The 17,721-nt window shown below is 45.0% G+C and overlaps 1 protein-coding gene across 16 annotated transcripts in view; it reads right to left on the reverse strand.

Annotated features, from left to right (window-relative positions):
• Positions 1–2,277: 2,277 nt before the first annotated feature.
• NEK3 (NIMA related kinase 3) overlaps positions 2,278–17,721 on the reverse strand; it is a 32,882-nt gene continuing 17,438 nt past the window's right edge. For 12 of the 16 annotated variants that reach the window (XM_070048908.1, XM_070048907.1, XM_008273882.4 and 9 more), the window contains 8 exons: positions 17,425–17,625; positions 16,012–16,084; positions 14,968–15,017; positions 12,027–12,129; positions 8,808–8,957; positions 8,130–8,264; positions 3,261–3,387; positions 2,278–2,882 (listed from right to left, as the gene is read on the reverse strand). In XM_070048908.1, coding sequence (XP_069905009.1) covers positions 2,732–2,882; positions 3,261–3,387; positions 8,130–8,264; positions 8,808–8,957; positions 12,027–12,129; positions 14,968–15,017; positions 16,012–16,084; positions 17,425–17,625 — 990 coding nt within the window. In that variant the 3' untranslated portion in view covers positions 2,278–2,731. The remainder of the gene's footprint in view (positions 2,883–3,260; positions 3,388–8,129; positions 8,265–8,807; positions 8,958–12,026; positions 12,130–14,967; positions 15,018–16,011; positions 16,085–17,424; positions 17,626–17,721) is intronic. The other 4 variants (XM_070048904.1, XM_017350292.3, XM_070048905.1 and 1 more) reach the window with 1 other exon arrangement.

Genomic DNA, 17,721 nt, shown 5'->3' on the forward strand with positions numbered 1-17,721 from the left:
CCGCACTTGGGGTTTTCTGTCACGATGGGTGGCTGCCCAGGCGCGGCCACCGAGCTGCTTCGCGCTTCCTCCACGGTGGCGGGGCTAAGCATTTACAGACTGAAACGCTTTTTCGTAACCAGTTGCTTTCCTTCTATATCCCTGTAGGCTATGTACGGCGAGTGCAGCGTGCAGGTTTTTATAAAAACTGGTGAGCCGGCAGGTCGTTTCCCAATAACTTCATGACTGCACAGGAAGGAGGGACGACTGGGTGGCCTGGGGAGGCTGCGACCACCTCAGGACCTGGTTCCGAGGGCGGCATCGGGCCTCTCTGTGACCAGCTGGGGGCTGACCGCCCGTGATTCAAACGCCCGGACTTAAGGAAAATCCTTTTTCTTTTAGGGCCGGCCCGGAGTCGTCCCGGGGTGCGCGGCCCAGTTCGTGCGCGGGCCCCGGAGCCCAGCGCGCCGTGCGTTGCCATGGAGACCGAGGCAGCCCGGGACGCCGGCTGCTCCTCCGCGCTCCCAGTCTTTCCTCCCGGGACTCCGTTCCTTTCCTCAGAACCCCGGTCAGTTCCGGGTAAGGACTAAGGGCCGCCTGCCCGCAGCATACCTGCTTCGCCTGCTTCGTGGGGCCAGCGAGACCTCCGGGAGGATCCGGGATCCCCGGCTGCCGCGCCTCCCTGCGTGCTGGGGTGGAGCCGCAGGAGGAACGGGCGGGCCGCGGGTGTGGGCGGTGAGCACCGGTCCACGCCCCGCCCTGAAAACGGGTCAGAGGCCGGCAAACTTGGACCTCCGACCGAATCCCCCGACTCGCGTGGCCTTCGGTCGGGACCTCTCCGCAGAGCAGTCCGCGAGAACGCGCCCCGGCTCCCCTTCAGGGCGCAGCGGACTTGGCAGGCGTTAGCTGTGCTACACCCCTGCAAGGCAGAGGGCGCCCGTTGGGAAACCAGCCACAGGGAGCCAAGGCCTCGGACCCTGCGGCCAGGCGCCTCCAACAGGGGCCTCCGCAAACGCATCCCCTATTTGCGCATCAAGTTTTGTTGTGTGTTTCAGCTGGGAGCATGTGATTTTCAGCAATTGTAACTATTGACAAAACGAAAGCATATCCAGTAGACTCCAATACCCAGGCTACTCGATCCCACCATCCACCACCAAAAACCCCAAGAATCAAAAAGTTGACATTCTCACTTTTTCTCCTTAAAAAATCAAAGCTCTGTACCACTTTCCTAGAACTTTATCTCAAAGTAATCTTTACGCTTTAAGTCTTATTAATTGTCCTATCACATTACTCTGAAAGAATGTAAGTGGAATTAACATAATTCTTGGTCATGGCAGAATAATTATGTTTTCCTGGGTTGAATGATTAAATTACTAGTATACAATTGATCGAAGTAAGTAGAAATACTTATTTTCTATGTTAAGATTTTTTAAAAGTGTTACTATTTACAAGATGTGTCTATATCCGGTGTCAGCAGATCCTTGTTAATGATCCCACTGTGTTTTCCCTCATTCTTCCCTTCAACATTGCTCCCTGTGTCGGCGCAGGCTGATGCCAGTCCCACCACTGCCCTGTGAGACCCACCGGGAGAGGCCTGTTTCTTCTCTCGTAAAATATTCCCTCAGTACGAGTATGAGATGAGGTAACACATGACAAGACCTAGCACAGGTGTGTCTTGGGGACATACCCATGTTGGGACACCCCTCTCTCACCATTTGAGCCCCCACACTCTCTAGCTTCCAGTACTTGCCATCTCCACCCATCGCCTTTGACCTTATTCCCATCTCATATACCTGACTGCTCTCTTCTGAAAGATCTGGGGCTCACTTCACTCTTCCCATAGCCAACACTCTGACTTGGGCTCTGCGCTGCTTCCTATGAAGGGCTGTATTTAAGGATGGCCAGTAGTGCTGAAAATGACTAAAAATGAACTTCAACCGACCCAGAACCTGGTCTTAATGAAAAAATGGGGGAAGGGGGAAGCATTGTGGCCTAGTGGGTCAAGACGCTGCCTGTGATGCCAGCATTGCATAGGGGTACTGATTTGAGTCCTGGCTGCTCCACTTCTGCTCCAGCTCCCTGCTAATGTGCCTGGAAAAGCAGTAGAATTTGGCCCAAGTGCTTGGCCCCTGTTCCCACATAGGAGACCTGGAAGAAGCTTGGGGCTCCTGGCTTTGGCCTGGCCCAGCCCCGGGGAGTGAACCACCAGATGGAAGAGCTCACTGTCGACATATCCCTCTCTCTCTGCAACTCTGCCTTTCAAATACATAAATAAATCTTTTTTAAAAAATGCACACATTATTATAATTAAATGTATTTAGATCCTCAAACCTTTAGGAAATACAGGAAGAGTTACATAGTCAACAACACAGACAGACCATAACACCATGAATAATAATACAAATGCTGCTGTATGATCTATAGGTCGGCACCCATATGAGGTAGGCTTTATTATCCTCATTTTATAGTTGATGAAATCGGGGTACAAAGAGGTTAAGTAATTTCCCAAATTGCACAACTAGTGAATGGTGCAGCTGGCATCCGATTTCTGTTCTACTAGACATCAAAGCACCAGGCTCCTACCCATTCTGCTGTACCTTCTCCTCCGAGTTCAAAGATTAATAGAAGTTCTAGATTATTTTTAATTCTGTGATATTAGGAATTATTTTAAATATTAACAGTTTCTCCCTTCATTCTGCCTTCAAATATATGTCCTAAGTACCAATTATTATTACACGCTACAAACTAATTATTACTCTAGTAAGAATTCCTCATTTGCAGCGTCTCCTCCGTGTGACTTGGGAGCATCCCCTCCGGCCTGGTCCATCAGACACCCCCGGCCATCCAGCCACTTCTTCAGTTCTGACACCCAGTCGGCATTGTCACCATCTTCCTCAAAGTCCCTGCAGGAAAACAGTTTGTATGATAAGCCCATTTGTGGATGGAGTTCAAGCAGAATGCTGCCATGACAATATTTACGTGTTTGAAAAATTGGTTCCATAAGACAACTGAACACAGAGAAAATCCGTCCTTCCTAAAGGACATTTTTTATAGCATATTTAAAAATAGTAAGTCCGAGCTGAAATAGTATATGGGAAAGGCTCAGCCAGGATTTCTACAATTATATCGAAATTCACTACCCTTCCCAGACAAAAGGCAAGATAGAAATATTCACTCATGAAGAACAGTAAAATAACAGGCCCCATGAAGCCTGAAATTAGGGTCTCATTAAGTTGCACACCCACACCCTTCTAAAGCTTTCTAGGAATATCACAACGTACGTGTCCTCCTCGTCCAGCCCAGGTTCCAGTCTCTCAGGATCCAAAATGACACAATCATGACCTCCGTCCACACTGTCTGCTGCTTCTGTTTCTTTAGACAGGGGGCCTTTCAAGAACCCTTCTGAATCTTCAGGGAAATCACAGAAAAAAATACCAATTTAAACAGCAATTTAAATAGCATTTACCCAGCATGCTTTTTGGCATATAACAGGTTCGAAGCATCAGTGCATGGACTACATAAAAGAACTATTGTGGCAAGCATTGTGGTGCAGCAGGTTAAACTGCCACTTGGGACCCCCTTCCCCACACTGGAGGGCCTGTTCAATTCTCAGTGGTTCCATTTCTGATCCACCTTCCTACTAATACACAACCTGAGAGGCAACAGATGATGGTTCCGTACTGGCACCTTGTCTCCCACATGGGAGACCTGAATGAAACTCCAGGCTCCTGGTTTTGGCCTGGGCCAGACCTGGCTGTTGTGGGTGTTTGGGGGATGAACAAGCAGATGGAAGATTGATCTCACTCTCTCTCTCTCTTTCTGCTTTTCAAGCAGATCAAAATAAATATTTCTGGTGCTGTGACGTAGTAGGTTAAGCCTCCACCTTCTGCACTGGCATCCTATATGGGCAATGGCTCCATGTCCTGCTCCTTTTCCAATCTAGCTCTCTGCTGATGGCCTGGGAAGGCAGTGGAAGATGGCCCAAGTGCTTGGGCCCCTGCACCTGTGTGGGAAACTTGGAAGAAGCTCCTAGTTCCTGGCTTTGGATCAGCCTAGTTCTGTCCATTGCAACCATCTGGGGAGTGAACCAGCGGATGGAAGATCTCTCTCTGTCTTTCCCTCTCTCTGTCTATAACTCTACCTCTTAAATAAATAATTTTTTTTTAAAAATACATTTGCAACAAAATGGATGCAACTGGAAAGCATTATACATAGTGAAATAAGCCAGTCACAAAAAGACAAATACCATATGGTCTCTCTGATCTGTGGTAACTAATGGAGTACTTAAAAGGTAATCTATAGGAGTGAAACTGACACCTTGAGATGCGATGATTTTTAACAGCTCTTGACTGTCAAGGAACAATGTTATTCTTGTTTGTTTCTGTTCTTTTTTGTTCATACTATTCAGGGAACTCTCTACTTAATGTAGGGTTAATCTTACGAATAAAAAAGTAACTGAAAACTGACCTTTGTAAAAAGAAAAAAAAAAGAAAAGAATGGGAAAGGGAGAGTGAGGAGGAAGAAGAGTGGGAGAATGGGCAGGAGGAGATGGGGGGAAAATCATCATGTTCCCAAATTTGTACATATTAAATGCATGAAGTTTGTATTCCTTAAATAAAATTAAAAAAAATTAAAAAGAAATATTTTTTAAAAACCAATACTTTAAGAGGAAAATAACTCAAAATAAAAACTTGGAAATAGAATAGTCCATATTAAATCATTAAAATTAATCTATATTAAAGCATTAAATCTATATTAAAGCATTAAACTTTCTTTGGAAGTTGGATAACAGTGAATTCTTTTTCCTTTGAGCCTTTTCTTCCTAAGTCTTCTCATTGAACAGGGGAAAATGTAGTGAACTGAAGGACACTCCCATGCTTTAAAAAAAAAAGCTTATTTATTGTTTATCTGAAAAGCAGAGCAAGATAGAGAAAGGGAGAGAGGGAGAAGGAAAGAGAAAGATTTTTCATCTGCTGGTATGCTCCCTAAATGGCCACAACAGGGAGGCAGGGTCAGGCCAAAGCCAGGAGTCTGAAACTCCATCTGGGTCTCCGATGTGGGTGACAGGGGCCCAGGTACTTGAGTCATCCTCTGCTGCCTTCCCAGGTGCATCAGCAGGAAGCTGGACTGGAAGCAGAGGAGCCAGGACTCAAACCAGTACTCTGATATGGGATGACAGCATCACAACCACCACACCACACACTCGGTCCTCACGCATGCTTGTTCGTTTTGTAAGATTTATTTATTTATTGGAAAGGCAGAATTACTGAAAGAGAAAGACAGAGGAAAGAGATCTTCCATCCACTGTTTTACTCCACAAATGGCCTCAATGGTAGGGGCTGTGCCAGACCAAAGCCAGGAACCAGGAACTCCATACTTGTCTCCCATGTGGCTGGCAGGGGGCCAAGTACTTGAGCCACTTGCTGTTGCTTTGCCAGGCAGGGAGCCAGATCAGAAGTGGAGCAGCTGGGACTCAAACCTGTGCTCATATGAGACGCTGGCATTGTAGGCAGTTGCTTCACCTGCTGTGCCACAATGCTGGTCCCACACATATTTTTAAGTTTCTAAGGGGTGGGTGTTTGGTGCAGTGGTTAAGATCCCGCTTGGGATGCCCACATTCCATATCAGAGTGTTGGTTTGAGTCTTGGCTCCTCTGCTTCTGATTCAGCCTTCTGCTAGTGTACACCCTGGAGGCAGAAGGTGATGACCCAAGTCTGAGGGTCCCTGCCTCCCATGCGGGAAACCCAGACTGAGTTCTTGGTTCCTGGCTTCAGACTGGCCTTGCTCCAACTATGGTGGGCATTTGAAGAGTGAACCCACAGATGGAAGATCTTTCCTGTTTATCTGTCTCTCTCTCTTTTTCAAATCAAACAAAAATACATAATTTTTTAAAAAAATTTCCAGAGAGTGATTACTTTTGAGTTTTTGCTTAAAAAAAAAAACTAACATAAAAATGTGAATTAAATCTTTATAAAAACCATTTCAAAATAGAGCTACAACACATTTTCTAAATGATGACTTTCTTATAATGACAAAGACTTCATCATTTGAGCAGATACAAAATCCAGGACTGTAATTTCTAAATCAAAATTGCAGCCATTAATCTTCCTGAGACCTTTCTCCCAGGTATTGGCCCTCCTCAGGCTCCCATAGTCCATGTTTAGCCCTATTGGAATGTGCACACGGTACAGTGCTGGTTTCCCAGGCAATAAATTCCTTCAGTCTTCAAAGCAGAAACAGTGTTTTACTGGTTTATTTTAAATCTTAACCTGTTAGTAAATAAATAAATATTGCCCAAACAGACCTCAATCTGCTACAATAAAGTTCAGACTTTATACCGTATAGGCTCTTGGTATAATTTGTCTCAGATTTTAACCTAGCAAGGTAGCTCAGGAATTGAATTATACACATGCACACACCCTTCATGGAAGCTTTTGGCCTGGATCCCTAAGGTTAGAAGTATAAAAGGTTTTTTTGTACACGTTTACTCAAACTGTCTATAGAAAAATTTTAGGCCTGCACCGTGGCTTACTTAGCTAATCCTCTGCCTGTGGCACCAGCACCCCAGATTCTAGTCCCAGTTGGGGTGCTGGTTCTAGTCCCAGTTGCTCCTCTTCCAGGCCAGCTCTCTGCTGTGGCCCGGGAGGGCAGTGGAGGATGGCCCAAGTGCTTGGGTCCCTGCACCAGCATGGAAGACCAGGAGGAAGCACCCGGCTCCTGGCTCTGGATCGGCGCAGCGCCAGCTGTAGCAGCCATTAGGGGAGAACCAACGGAAAGAAGAGCTTTCTCTCTGTCTCTCTCTCACTGTCTATAACTCTCTGTCTCTCTCTCTGTCACTGTCTAACTCTGCCTGTCAAAAAAAAAAAAGTTTTTAAAAATCAAATCCTGCTTGATCATCCCTTTTAAGTTCTATTCAATATAACTGAATTCAAGGACACAGCAAAAGAAATCTTGGGGCTGTCACAAAAGTAATGTCCAACACTTGCATGGTAAAAATGGGCTACTATAGGCCGGCGCCGCGGCTCACTAGGCTAATCCTCCGCCTAGCGGCGCCGGCACACCGGGTTCTAGTCCCGGTCGGGGCGCCGGATTCTGTCCCGGTTGCCCCTCTTCCAGGCCAGCCCTCTGCTGTGGCCAGGGAGTGCAGTGGAGGATGGCCCAGGTGCTTGGGCCCTGCACCCCATGGGAGACCAGGAAAAGCACCTGGCTCCTGGCTCCTGCCATCGGATCAGCGCGGTGCGCCGGCCGCAGCGCGCCGGCCGCAGCGCGCCGGCCGCGGTGGCCATTGGAGGGTGAACCAACGGCAAAGGAAGACCTTTCTCTCTGTCTCTCTCTCTCACTGTCCACTCTGCCTGTCAAAAAAATAAAAAAAAAAATAAAAATAAAAAAATAAAAAAATGGGCTACTATTAAAAAAAGTAATAGCATGATTATTAAAATAAGCAAACAAATGGGCAAGTAGCTCAATGAAGCTCTAGGGAATGCACTGTGGCACAGTGGGTTGGCTAAGCTACTACTTGAGATGCCAGCATCCCATATTGAAGTGCTGGCTCAAGAACGGGCTGCTCAGCTTCCAATCTAGCTCCCGTCAACAAGCTTGGGAAAGCAGTGGATGATGGCCCAAGTGCTTGGCCCACTGCCACCCATGTCAGAGAGCAGGACAGAGTTCTTAGCTCCCAGCTTTGGCCTGGCTCAGCCCAGTCTGTTGTAGCCATCTGGGGAGTGATCCAGCGGTGGAAGATCTGTCTCTCTCTCTCTCTCTCACTGCCTTTCAAATAAATAAGTCAATCTTTTTTTTTAAACAATGTGAGTAAAGTAGCCACATGGGAAATTTTAATTGCAGCTTAAGATGGGCTAGAACAGATTTCAGGAACCTCTAAAAATACAATGCTAAGACGTACTTCACAATTTTACAGCTGCAGGGTTTCTAGGAGGGGAGAATGGGGAATTACTATCCAATGGGTCTAGAGTCTCAGTGTTGGAAGGTGAGAAAAGCTCGGTGGTGGGATAGTGGCAATGCCAGTACAAAGGGAACACTCTGTACCTGGCTGAATGGCATTAAAATGGTCAAGGTGGTGTATTCTATGTTATACATATATCTCATACTTTTTTAAAAATTGAAGAGTTTCCACAGTTACAGGCATAAATTACCTGGTCTATAAATTGTGTAGGTCTGAAATGCCAGGCTGAGATCAGCATTCTGAAGGATGTTCAACAAGGTGTCAGGGGTCTCTTTGAGCCACTGCTTGCGGGTGTTATTTTCACTGTATTTGATTACAGAACCACCTAGAATGAAAGATAAAAATTAGCACCAAACAAAAAAAAGATGTTTGGCATCTGTCTCCCAGATCACATTTCAGGCAAAGTTAGTTATATTTGATTCTCAACTACAATGTTTTTCACTTTTTGTATGAGTAGTGCTCTGATGTGTGACACCTGGTATCTTGCACAGAGTGACATTAAAGAGAGAAAGAAATCCCAGCACATCATATCCATGAGCAAATGTCCTATAATAACTGCATTTGATCTGACACAGTCAGCCCTCCGCACCGTGTGCTCCACCACCTATCAGAAATACTGTTTTTAAAAAACTGTGTCTGTACTGAACGTATACACTTTTTCCCTTGTCATTTATTCCCTAAATAACCCAGTATAAGAACTATTTATGTCACTTGCACTGTATTACTAAGTAATCTAGGGATTTTTTTAAAGTACATAGGAGGATACTTTAAATTTGATATAAGGGACTTGAGCCATCTTCAGATTTTGTTATCTTCAGAGGGTCCTGGAACCAACCCCCCTGGGACACTATGGGCTGACTGTACTAACCTTTGTCATCCTCTGCTGTTACACTGGAAGTGAGGATGGACGCGTTTTCCAAAGCTGTCAAAGCTGTACCAGGTACATTTTTCTCCCACTGCCGCCTGTGAGGGCCTGGTGAGCCGGCTTGCCTCAGATGCACTGACTTACTGTCTGATTCTGAAATGTAAAGAGGAATGCCAAGCATGTCATCTTATTTATTCCTCTATAGCTACAAAAGTACCCTAAGGATTCAGAGGTATTTATTTTCTCTTTCAAACTCAGATTTAGCAACAATGTTCCTTCAAATCCAATTAGCAAAGGAAACAAACAAAAAAGGTAAAATAAATCATTAAAGTGACTGAATTTTGAGGGCTGGTGTTCTGGTATAGCAGGTAAAGCCACTGCCTGCTATGCCAGCATCCCCTATGCAATCCCCTATGGGCACAGGTTCAAGTCATGGCTGCGCTACTTTCCGTTCACCTGCCTCATAACGTGCCTGGGGTAGTACTGGAGAATGGTCCAAGTAGCTGGGCCTCTGCACCCATGTGGGAGATCCGGATGAAACTCCTGGCTCTTGGCTTCAGCCTGGCCCAGTCCTGGCTGTTACAGCCATTTGGGGAGTGAACCAGCAAATGGAAGCTCTCTATCTCTCAGTCTCTCTCTGCTTCTCTCCCTCTTTCTCTGTAACTCTTTCAAAATAAATACATTTTTTAAAAAATATTTATTTATTTGAAAGTCAGAGTTATACAGAGAGAATAAGAGACAGAGAGGGATGTGGGCAATCCCAGCAGTTAGCCTGAGCCCAAGCACATTTCTCCCCACTCCCACCTTCTGCCAATAAGGTGAACTGCTCCCAGGTGTGGCCAAGGCCCATTAGGCCCACCTGGAAAGCTGCGTGACCTTCAAGCTGACTGGAGAGGCATATTTACACCAGATCAGTTCTGTCCTGTAGTCAGTGTTCCCTTGAGTTAGTTACACCCCTTCTCCCTGCTCTTTAAAAAGCCTACGTGGCTGTTAATAAAGGGACATGTTCATGGAAGCCTGTCCCCAGTGTTTCTTTATGGGAAAGGACACCTCTGCCCTGCTCTTCCCCGATGGTGTGGCTTTGCAGGACCAAGCCAGAGAGGAAGAAAAAGATCTTCCATCCACTGGTTCACTCCCCAAATGGCCTTAAAGGCCAGGGCTGGGCCAGGCCGAAGCCAGGAACCAGGAGTTTCTGGTCCTCCAACATGGGTGCAGGAGCCCAGGTACTTGAGCCATTTTCCGCTGCTTTCCCAGGCACATTAGCAGGGAACTGGATGGGAAGTGGAGCAGCCATGACTCAAACCAGTGCCCGTATGTAAAGCTACAGGTGTTGGCTTTTACAAGCTATGCCACAATGCCCGTCCTAAATAAATAAATCTTTTTTTTTTTAACTTTTATTGAATATAAATTTCCAAAGTACGATTTATGGATTACAATGGCTTCCCCCACATACCGTCCCTCCCACCCACTACCCTCCCCTTTCCCACTCCCTCTCCCCTTCCATTCACATCAAGATTCATTTTCGATTATCTTAATATACAGAAGATCAGCTTAGTATACATTAAGTAAGGATTTCAACAGTTTGCTCCCACACAGAAACATAAAGTGAAAAATAATAGATGATTTTTTTTAAATGATGATGAAATCAGATCAGACCTATTGTCATGTTTAACCCCAGTGAGAGTCAAGTTGGGAGTTGATAATTTCTTTCTTTCTTTTTTTTTTTTTTTTTTTTTTTTACAGAGGATCAGTTTAGTATACGTTAAGTAAAGATTTCAACAGTTTGCACCCCCATAGAAACACAAAGTGAAATATATTGTTTTTTTTTTTTTAAAAAGCAACCGGGCCAGCGCCGTGGCTCACTAGGCCAATCCTCTGCCTTGAGGTGCCGGCACACCGGGTTCTAGTCCCGGTCAGGGTGCCGGATTCTGTTCCAGTTGCCCCTCTTCCAGGCCAGCTCTCTGCTGTGACCGGGGAGTGCAGTGGAGGATGGCCCAAGTGCTTGGGCCCTGCACCCCATGGGAGACCAGGAGAAGCACCTGGCTCCTGCCATCGGATCAGCGTGGTGCGTCGGCCGCAGCGCGCCGGCTGTGGCGGCCATTGGAGGGTGAACCAATGGCAAAGGAAGACCTTTCTCTGTCTCTCTCTCTCACTGTCCACTCTGCCTGTCAAAAAAAAAAAAAAAAAGCAACCGAATTTTTAAAAAATAGTATATATGTAGTTATAAAGTATACAATGTACAAGGAAGAAGCTCCAGGAGGACTTCCATATCCATAGTAGCCTATGCTTTCTATGGTAGATAACAAATGCTACATTTCCTAATGTCTCTTAACAAGAAATCATATTCTCTTTTTTAACATGTAGATACCTTTTTAAAAAGTTTTTGTTGACTGCAGAATGACAGAGTGTGCGAGCGAGCAGGGTTGGGGGAAGGGAGGAAGAGCTATCTCCCATCTGCCGGTTCACCCTCCAAATGCCCACAGCAGCTGGGTTGAGCCAAGCCAAAGCCAGGAGCCAGGAAACTCCATCTGGGTCTCCCACATAGGTGGCAGGGACTCACGGACTTGAGCCACGTCTGCTGCCTCCCACAGTGTGCATTAGCAGGAAGCTGCCCTGGAAGTGGAGGAGGGAGGACTCAAACCAAGTACTCAACATGGGATGCAGGCATCCCAAGTGTCTTTTTTTTTTTTTTTTTTTTTATTTGACAGGTAGAGCTACAGACAGTGAGAGAGACAGAGAGAAAGATCTTCCTTCCATTGGTTCACTCCCCAAATGGCCACAACAGCTGAAACTACGCCGATCCAAAGCCAGGAGCCAGGTGCCTCTTCCTGGCCCCCCATGCTGGTGCAGGGCCCAAGCACTTGGCCATCCTCTGTGCCTTCCCAGGCCACAGCAGAGAGCTGGACTGGAAGAGGAGCAACCGGGACTAGAACCTAGAACCCGGAGTCCATTTGGGATGCCGGCGCCACAGGCAGAGGATTAATCTAGTGAGCCACGGCGCCGGCTCCCCAGGTGTCATCTTAACCTGCGGCACCTCAATGCCTTCCTCTGTCCTTTATTTGTTGGTAAATAAAACATTCCCGTAATATTAAGTAAATTAGTAGACAAGCAAATATTTACCTGTCTCTTGCTTATGATGCCTAAGACCTAGTAACATGAAAACTGGCATTCCTTCCACACTTCCCAGCTCCCCACTCAATGATTAGAATTTGAGTAACTTACCTTTTTCTTCTCTGTTGACTCTCTTCAATGAATGCTCAACCAAATTTTTATTAATGTTCTCTAAGTCACTATGGCTATATTTTCTACCATGTTCTCCCTCTTGCTTTAGAAGAGATTAAAAATACAGATTAGAGAATGTTTGAATTGCTACAAGTAATATGCAAAGTCAACTATTTTAATTTTAAATAAAATTAGTGAATTAAAAACATGAATAGTCATTGAACCCACAATATATATATATAATTTCCACAATATATTTATTAACACCACGCTCTACCAACTGAGCTAGCTGGCCACCTCCACAATATATTTATACTAATATAATATGCATGTATATTAGCAACCATATATGTGTACACATATTAACAACCATATGCATTCATACATGTATATGAAATAAGCACATACAGCCACTAAAATAAATTATTATAAATACGACAAGGATAAACAAAACTGACAGTTATTTGACAGGTACTTATTGAGTAAAATAATAAGAATTTTCTTTTTTTAAAAAATAGATTTATTTATTTGAAAGGCAGAATTGCAGAGAGGCAGAGAGAGAGAAAGAGGTCTTCCATCCACTGGTTCACTCCCCAAATGGCCGCAATAGCTGAGCTGGGCCAATTTGAAGCCAGTAGCCAGGAGCTTCTTCCAGGTCTCCAACATGGATGCAGGGGCCCAAGCATTCGGGCCATCTTCTACTGCTTTCTCAGGACATAGCAGAGAGTGGGATCAAAAGTAGAGCTGCTAGAACTTGGACTGGTACCCATATAGGATGCCAGCACTGGAGGTGGCAGCTTTACCTGCTATGCCACAGTGCTGGCCCCAGTAATAAGAATTTTCAATGTGGTTTGTTGTAATGGGCTTTTCATGCTGTAATCTTTTTCTTTTTTATGATTTTTAAAATTTATTTATTTGAAAAGCATAGAGACAGAGAGAAGGAGAGACAGAATCAAGGAGGGAGCTGTTCTATCCAGCCATTCCCTAAACGGCCACAACACCCAGGGCTGGGCCAGGCAGAAGCCAGAAGCCTGCAGCTCCATCCAGGTTTCCCATGAGGGTACAGGAGCCCAAGCACTTCTGCTGCTTTCCCAGGTGCATTAGCAGGGAGCTGGGTCAAAGGTGGAGCAGCAGGGACTCATTTGGGATGCCAGCACTGCAGGTGGCAGCTTAACCTGCTGTACAATGCAGGCCCCCATGCTGTAATCTCAAATCAAGACATTTTATAAAGCTGCTATTATTGTGGCTCATAACACAGTACTCCCAAGTATGGCACTTTGATATGCTGAGTGCTTTGAACTAAAGGACATTACAAGCCCTCAGAAGCAGCCTCAGAATCAAGATCTCTCTGAACTTCTCCTGCCCTCCTGTCCCCAACTTTCATTTTCCCCCAAAGTGAGTCACAGAAACCAGAATTCCTCTTCCCCAATGTGGACTATAGAAACTAGAACCCTGGGGCCAGTGCTGTGGTGTAGCGGGTAAAAGGCCGCCTGCAGTGCCGACATCCCATGTGGAAGCTGGGAGGGCAGGAGGTTGAGTTTAACAAGGAATGTTGGCTGGCGCCGCGGCTCAATAGGCTAGTCCTCCGCCTGTGGCGCTGGCACACCGGGTTCTAGTCCCGGTCGGGGCGCCGGATTCTGTCCCGGTTGCCCCTCTTCCAGGCCAGCTCTCTGCTGTGGCCAGGGAGTGCAGTGGAGGATGGCCCAAGTGCTTGGGCCCCGCACCCCATGGGAGACCAGGAGAAGTACCTGGCTCCTGCCATCGGATCAGCGCGGTGTGCCAGCCGCAGCGCGCCAGCCGCGGTGGCCATTGGAGGGTGACCACCAACGGCAAAGGAAGACCTTTCTCTCTGTCTCTCTCTCTCACTGTCCACTCTGCCTGTCAAAAAAAAAAGAAAATAATAATAAAAAAGGTCAGAGCTGAGCTAATCTGAAGCTAGGAGCTTCTTCTGGCTTTTCCATGTGGCTGCAGGGGCCCAAGGACTTGGGCCATCTTCCACTGCTTCCCCATACCATTAGCAGGGAGCTGGATACAAAGTGGGGCAGGTGGGACTCGAACTGGCTGAGCCTACTATGCCACAGCACCAACCCCAAGCAATGAAAAGTTTTGGGAACAGTGGTGATGGCTGCACAATGTTATAAGTATAATTAATGATGTTGAATTGTTCACTTAAAATTGCCTAAAACAGTAATTGTTTGGCTATATATATTTTATTGCAATAAAAAACAAAAAGCCAGCCTAAAACAACATTTTCATGACTGAAAACACGACTAATTCTCTTACATGTGTTTTCAGGCCATTGTCACTGATCAAGAAATCCTGTCTTTTGCAAATAAAAAATGAATGCAACTGGAGATCATTATGCTTAGTGAGATGAGCCAGACTCACAAACATCATATGTTTTCTCTGATGTATGGTAGCTTATATATAGAATACAAAAAAAAACCCTAAATGTATAAGAATAAAATTGACAGTTTATCATCTGATGATCATTTACAACCCTTGTCTATATTCCTGTAGAACAGCGGTCTTTCTGCTTTTTACTGCTGAACACTATATTCAGTGGAGTATTAAGCCTGTGATTATAAAGTAAATCAAAAGTATGCTATGGCAAAAATTAAAAGAAAAAAAAAAAGGAGGAGGGATGGAGGTTTCCTTAAGTTCTCGGATTGTATCTTTGAAATACATGAAATCTAGTTCTTTTTTTTAACAATAAAAAATATATTTTAAAAGAAAAATGAAGAAACAGATCAAATAACTGGTGACTTACAGAGGCTCACCCAGCAGTGCAGGGCTCCAAGACTGATGATGTCGTCACACGTCAAAGATGCAGAACTGCTTCCCCGCTGGGGCCCCACAGCCTTTCAATATCTCAGAGCACCCAAGGGCAGCCAGTGCCCCATAGATGGATGTCTCAAAAATGTCATTTTAAAGCACTTACCGTCGAGCTTGCTTCATTTCCCAAGGCAATCCTGATTCTGCTGGTGTCTGCTTAAAAAGAAAAAGGTGGGCAGAGAAACACAGGAAGAATCACCTGATGAGTTCCCTAATGGGATCAGCACAAAGCTTGAGAGACAAGTGAAGGTCTTCAAGGCAAAGAACCTGGAGCCGACGCTGTGGTGTAGCGGGTTAAAGCCCTAACATATAGCACCAGCATCCCATATGGGCACTGGTTCGAGTCCCAGCTGCTCCACTTCTGATCCAACTCTCTGCTATGGCCTGGGAAAACAGTAGAAGATTGCCCAAGTCCTTGGGCTCCTGCACCCACATGGGAGACCTGGAAGAAGCTCCTGGCTTCAGCTCAGCTCTGGCTGTTGCAGTCATTTGGGGGAATGAACCAATGGAACGGAAGATCTCTCTCTCTCTGCCTCTCCTTCTCTGTGTAACTCTTTCAAATAAATAAAATAATTCTTTAAAAAAAAAAAAACCTGAAGAGGGATTCCAGGCTTTAATCACACGATAACACACTCCACGTGTTCAAAGAAGATATTTCTGTTGTTAATTCCTGATGTTAAACTCTGAAAGTTTAGAAACATTTCCATTCACTTAAATTTCCATTCACTTAAGTCAGTCTCTCTCTCTCTCTCTTTCTCTCCCTCCCCCCTCCTCTCTCTGTCACCTTGCCTTTCAAATAAACAAATCTTTAAAAAAACATAAAAATTCAAAATTGCTATTGTGCGGCAGGCATTTGGCCCAGCAGTTAGGACATCAGCTAGGATGCCTGCATCCCGCATCAGAATGCTTGAGTTCAATTCCTGTCTTGGGCTCCTGATTCCACTTCCTGTGAAGGTGCACCTGGGTTCCTGCCACCTAAACAGGACACCTGGACTGTGTTCCTGGCTCCCAGCTGTGGCCTGGCCCAGACCTGGCTCTTGCGGGCATTTGGGGAGTGAACCAGCGGATGAAAGATCTGTCGGTCTCTACCTCTCTTTCTGCCTTTCAAATAAATGAAACTAAATTGAAAAAACATTTCCAGAATTCTTACCCTTTTTTCTTGGTGCATTATACTTAGACTTTTTGGTTTCTTCTAGTATCTGTTCACCATATTCTGAGATGATCTGAAAATTAAAGTTGGGAATTTATATACACCTCTTTAGACACTGCCATAATGTTATTTAATTATCAACACTCTTCAGCATAATAAGATTTAAGTTGAAAAATAAAAAATGACATTTAAAAATACAAGTAGTTTAGGCAAAGAGATATAGACATTTATATATAATTTATATATTTTAAACACATAAAATATATAATTTATATATATAAATAAAGATCTGTATGATTACATAAACCACAGCTGAGCTTATACTCGGGAAACATTGTGGGACGAAGAAGAAAGGGAAGGAAACATTAACTTTTTGTATTTTAATACAGTTCTGCATCATTTGAATTTTTAAAAAAACTTATTTATTTTAAAAGCAGGGTTACAGACAGAGGGAGAGATGGAGATAGATAGACAGAAAGGGAGAGATCTTCTGTCCGCTGGTACACCCTCCCAAATGGCCACAACGGCCAGGAATGAGCCTGACCAAAGCCAGGAGCCAGGAACTCTACCCATGTCTCTCACACCTGGGCCAGCTTCCACTGCTTTCCCAGGTGCATTAGCAAGGAGCTGGATTGCAAGTGGAGCAGCTGGGACACAAACCAGTGCCCATATGGAATGCTAGCATTGCAGGTGGCAGCTTTACCTGCTACACCACAGTGCCAGCCCCACAAGGGCACTTCAGAAGATTCACGGGAAGGGGCAGCATTGTGGTATAGTGGGTTGAGCAATTGCTTGCAGTGCCGGCATCCCATGTGAGCACCAGTTCAAGTACTGGCTGCTCAACTTCTGATCCAGCTCTCTGCTAATGGCCTAGGAAAGCAGCAGAAGATGGCCCAAATGCTTGGACCCAGAACCCATGTGAGAGACCTGGAAGAAGCTCCTGGCTCCTGGCTTCGATCTGGTTCAGCCATGTGTGGTCATTTCGGAAGCGAACCAGTGCATGGAAGATCTCTCTTTCTCTCTCTCTGTCTCTCCCTCTCTCTATAACTCTGCCTTTCAAATAACTAAATAAATCTTTTTAAAAAGTTCATGGAAAAACAGAATTAAAATTAAATTTTTAGTAGAAAACAATTTTAAGATCATGCACAGCTTTTTCACAGCATGCATTTTTTCTGAGTTTTTTGAGGACCCTCATATTCGTGGATTTCACAATTTCTATGTACCTTTTTGGTATTTTTATATGAAACTTTTAATTCCATTCTCCCCAAACTTTTTAAAGTAGAACTGTAACTGTGTTTAAAAGTAATTGTATGTTAAAAGTTTAAAAGTACTCTTGCAAGTGTGTTGACAAGATAACAAGCCATTTAGCCAACCCCAGAAACCTGTTCACAGCTGATCCAACAGGCGTCCTACCTCAGGGGGGAAGCACTTCCCCAGGAGAGGAGCTAGGCTGCCTCTGCACAGGAGTGCCGAGGCTGAAGGGCGGTGCAGGGGATTCCTCTTAAACATCTGCTTGATTAGAAACTGTAGCTCGTAGGAGTAATGGGAAGGCAGTGGCCTGATGGACCCTCCACATATTTTGAGGATGAGACTTTTCCAACTATTTGCCTGAAACTGGAAAGTAAAAACAGAACTTGAAAAGCAGAAACAGGGAAAGAAAAAGGAAATTAGAAAATACCAACTGAAATGAATTCATATAAACTATTTTAA

Source organism: Oryctolagus cuniculus, chromosome 9 (genome assembly GCF_964237555.1).
Source record: "Oryctolagus cuniculus chromosome 9, mOryCun1.1, whole genome shotgun sequence".
Classification (NCBI taxonomy): Eukaryota; Metazoa; Chordata; class Mammalia; order Lagomorpha; family Leporidae; genus Oryctolagus; species Oryctolagus cuniculus.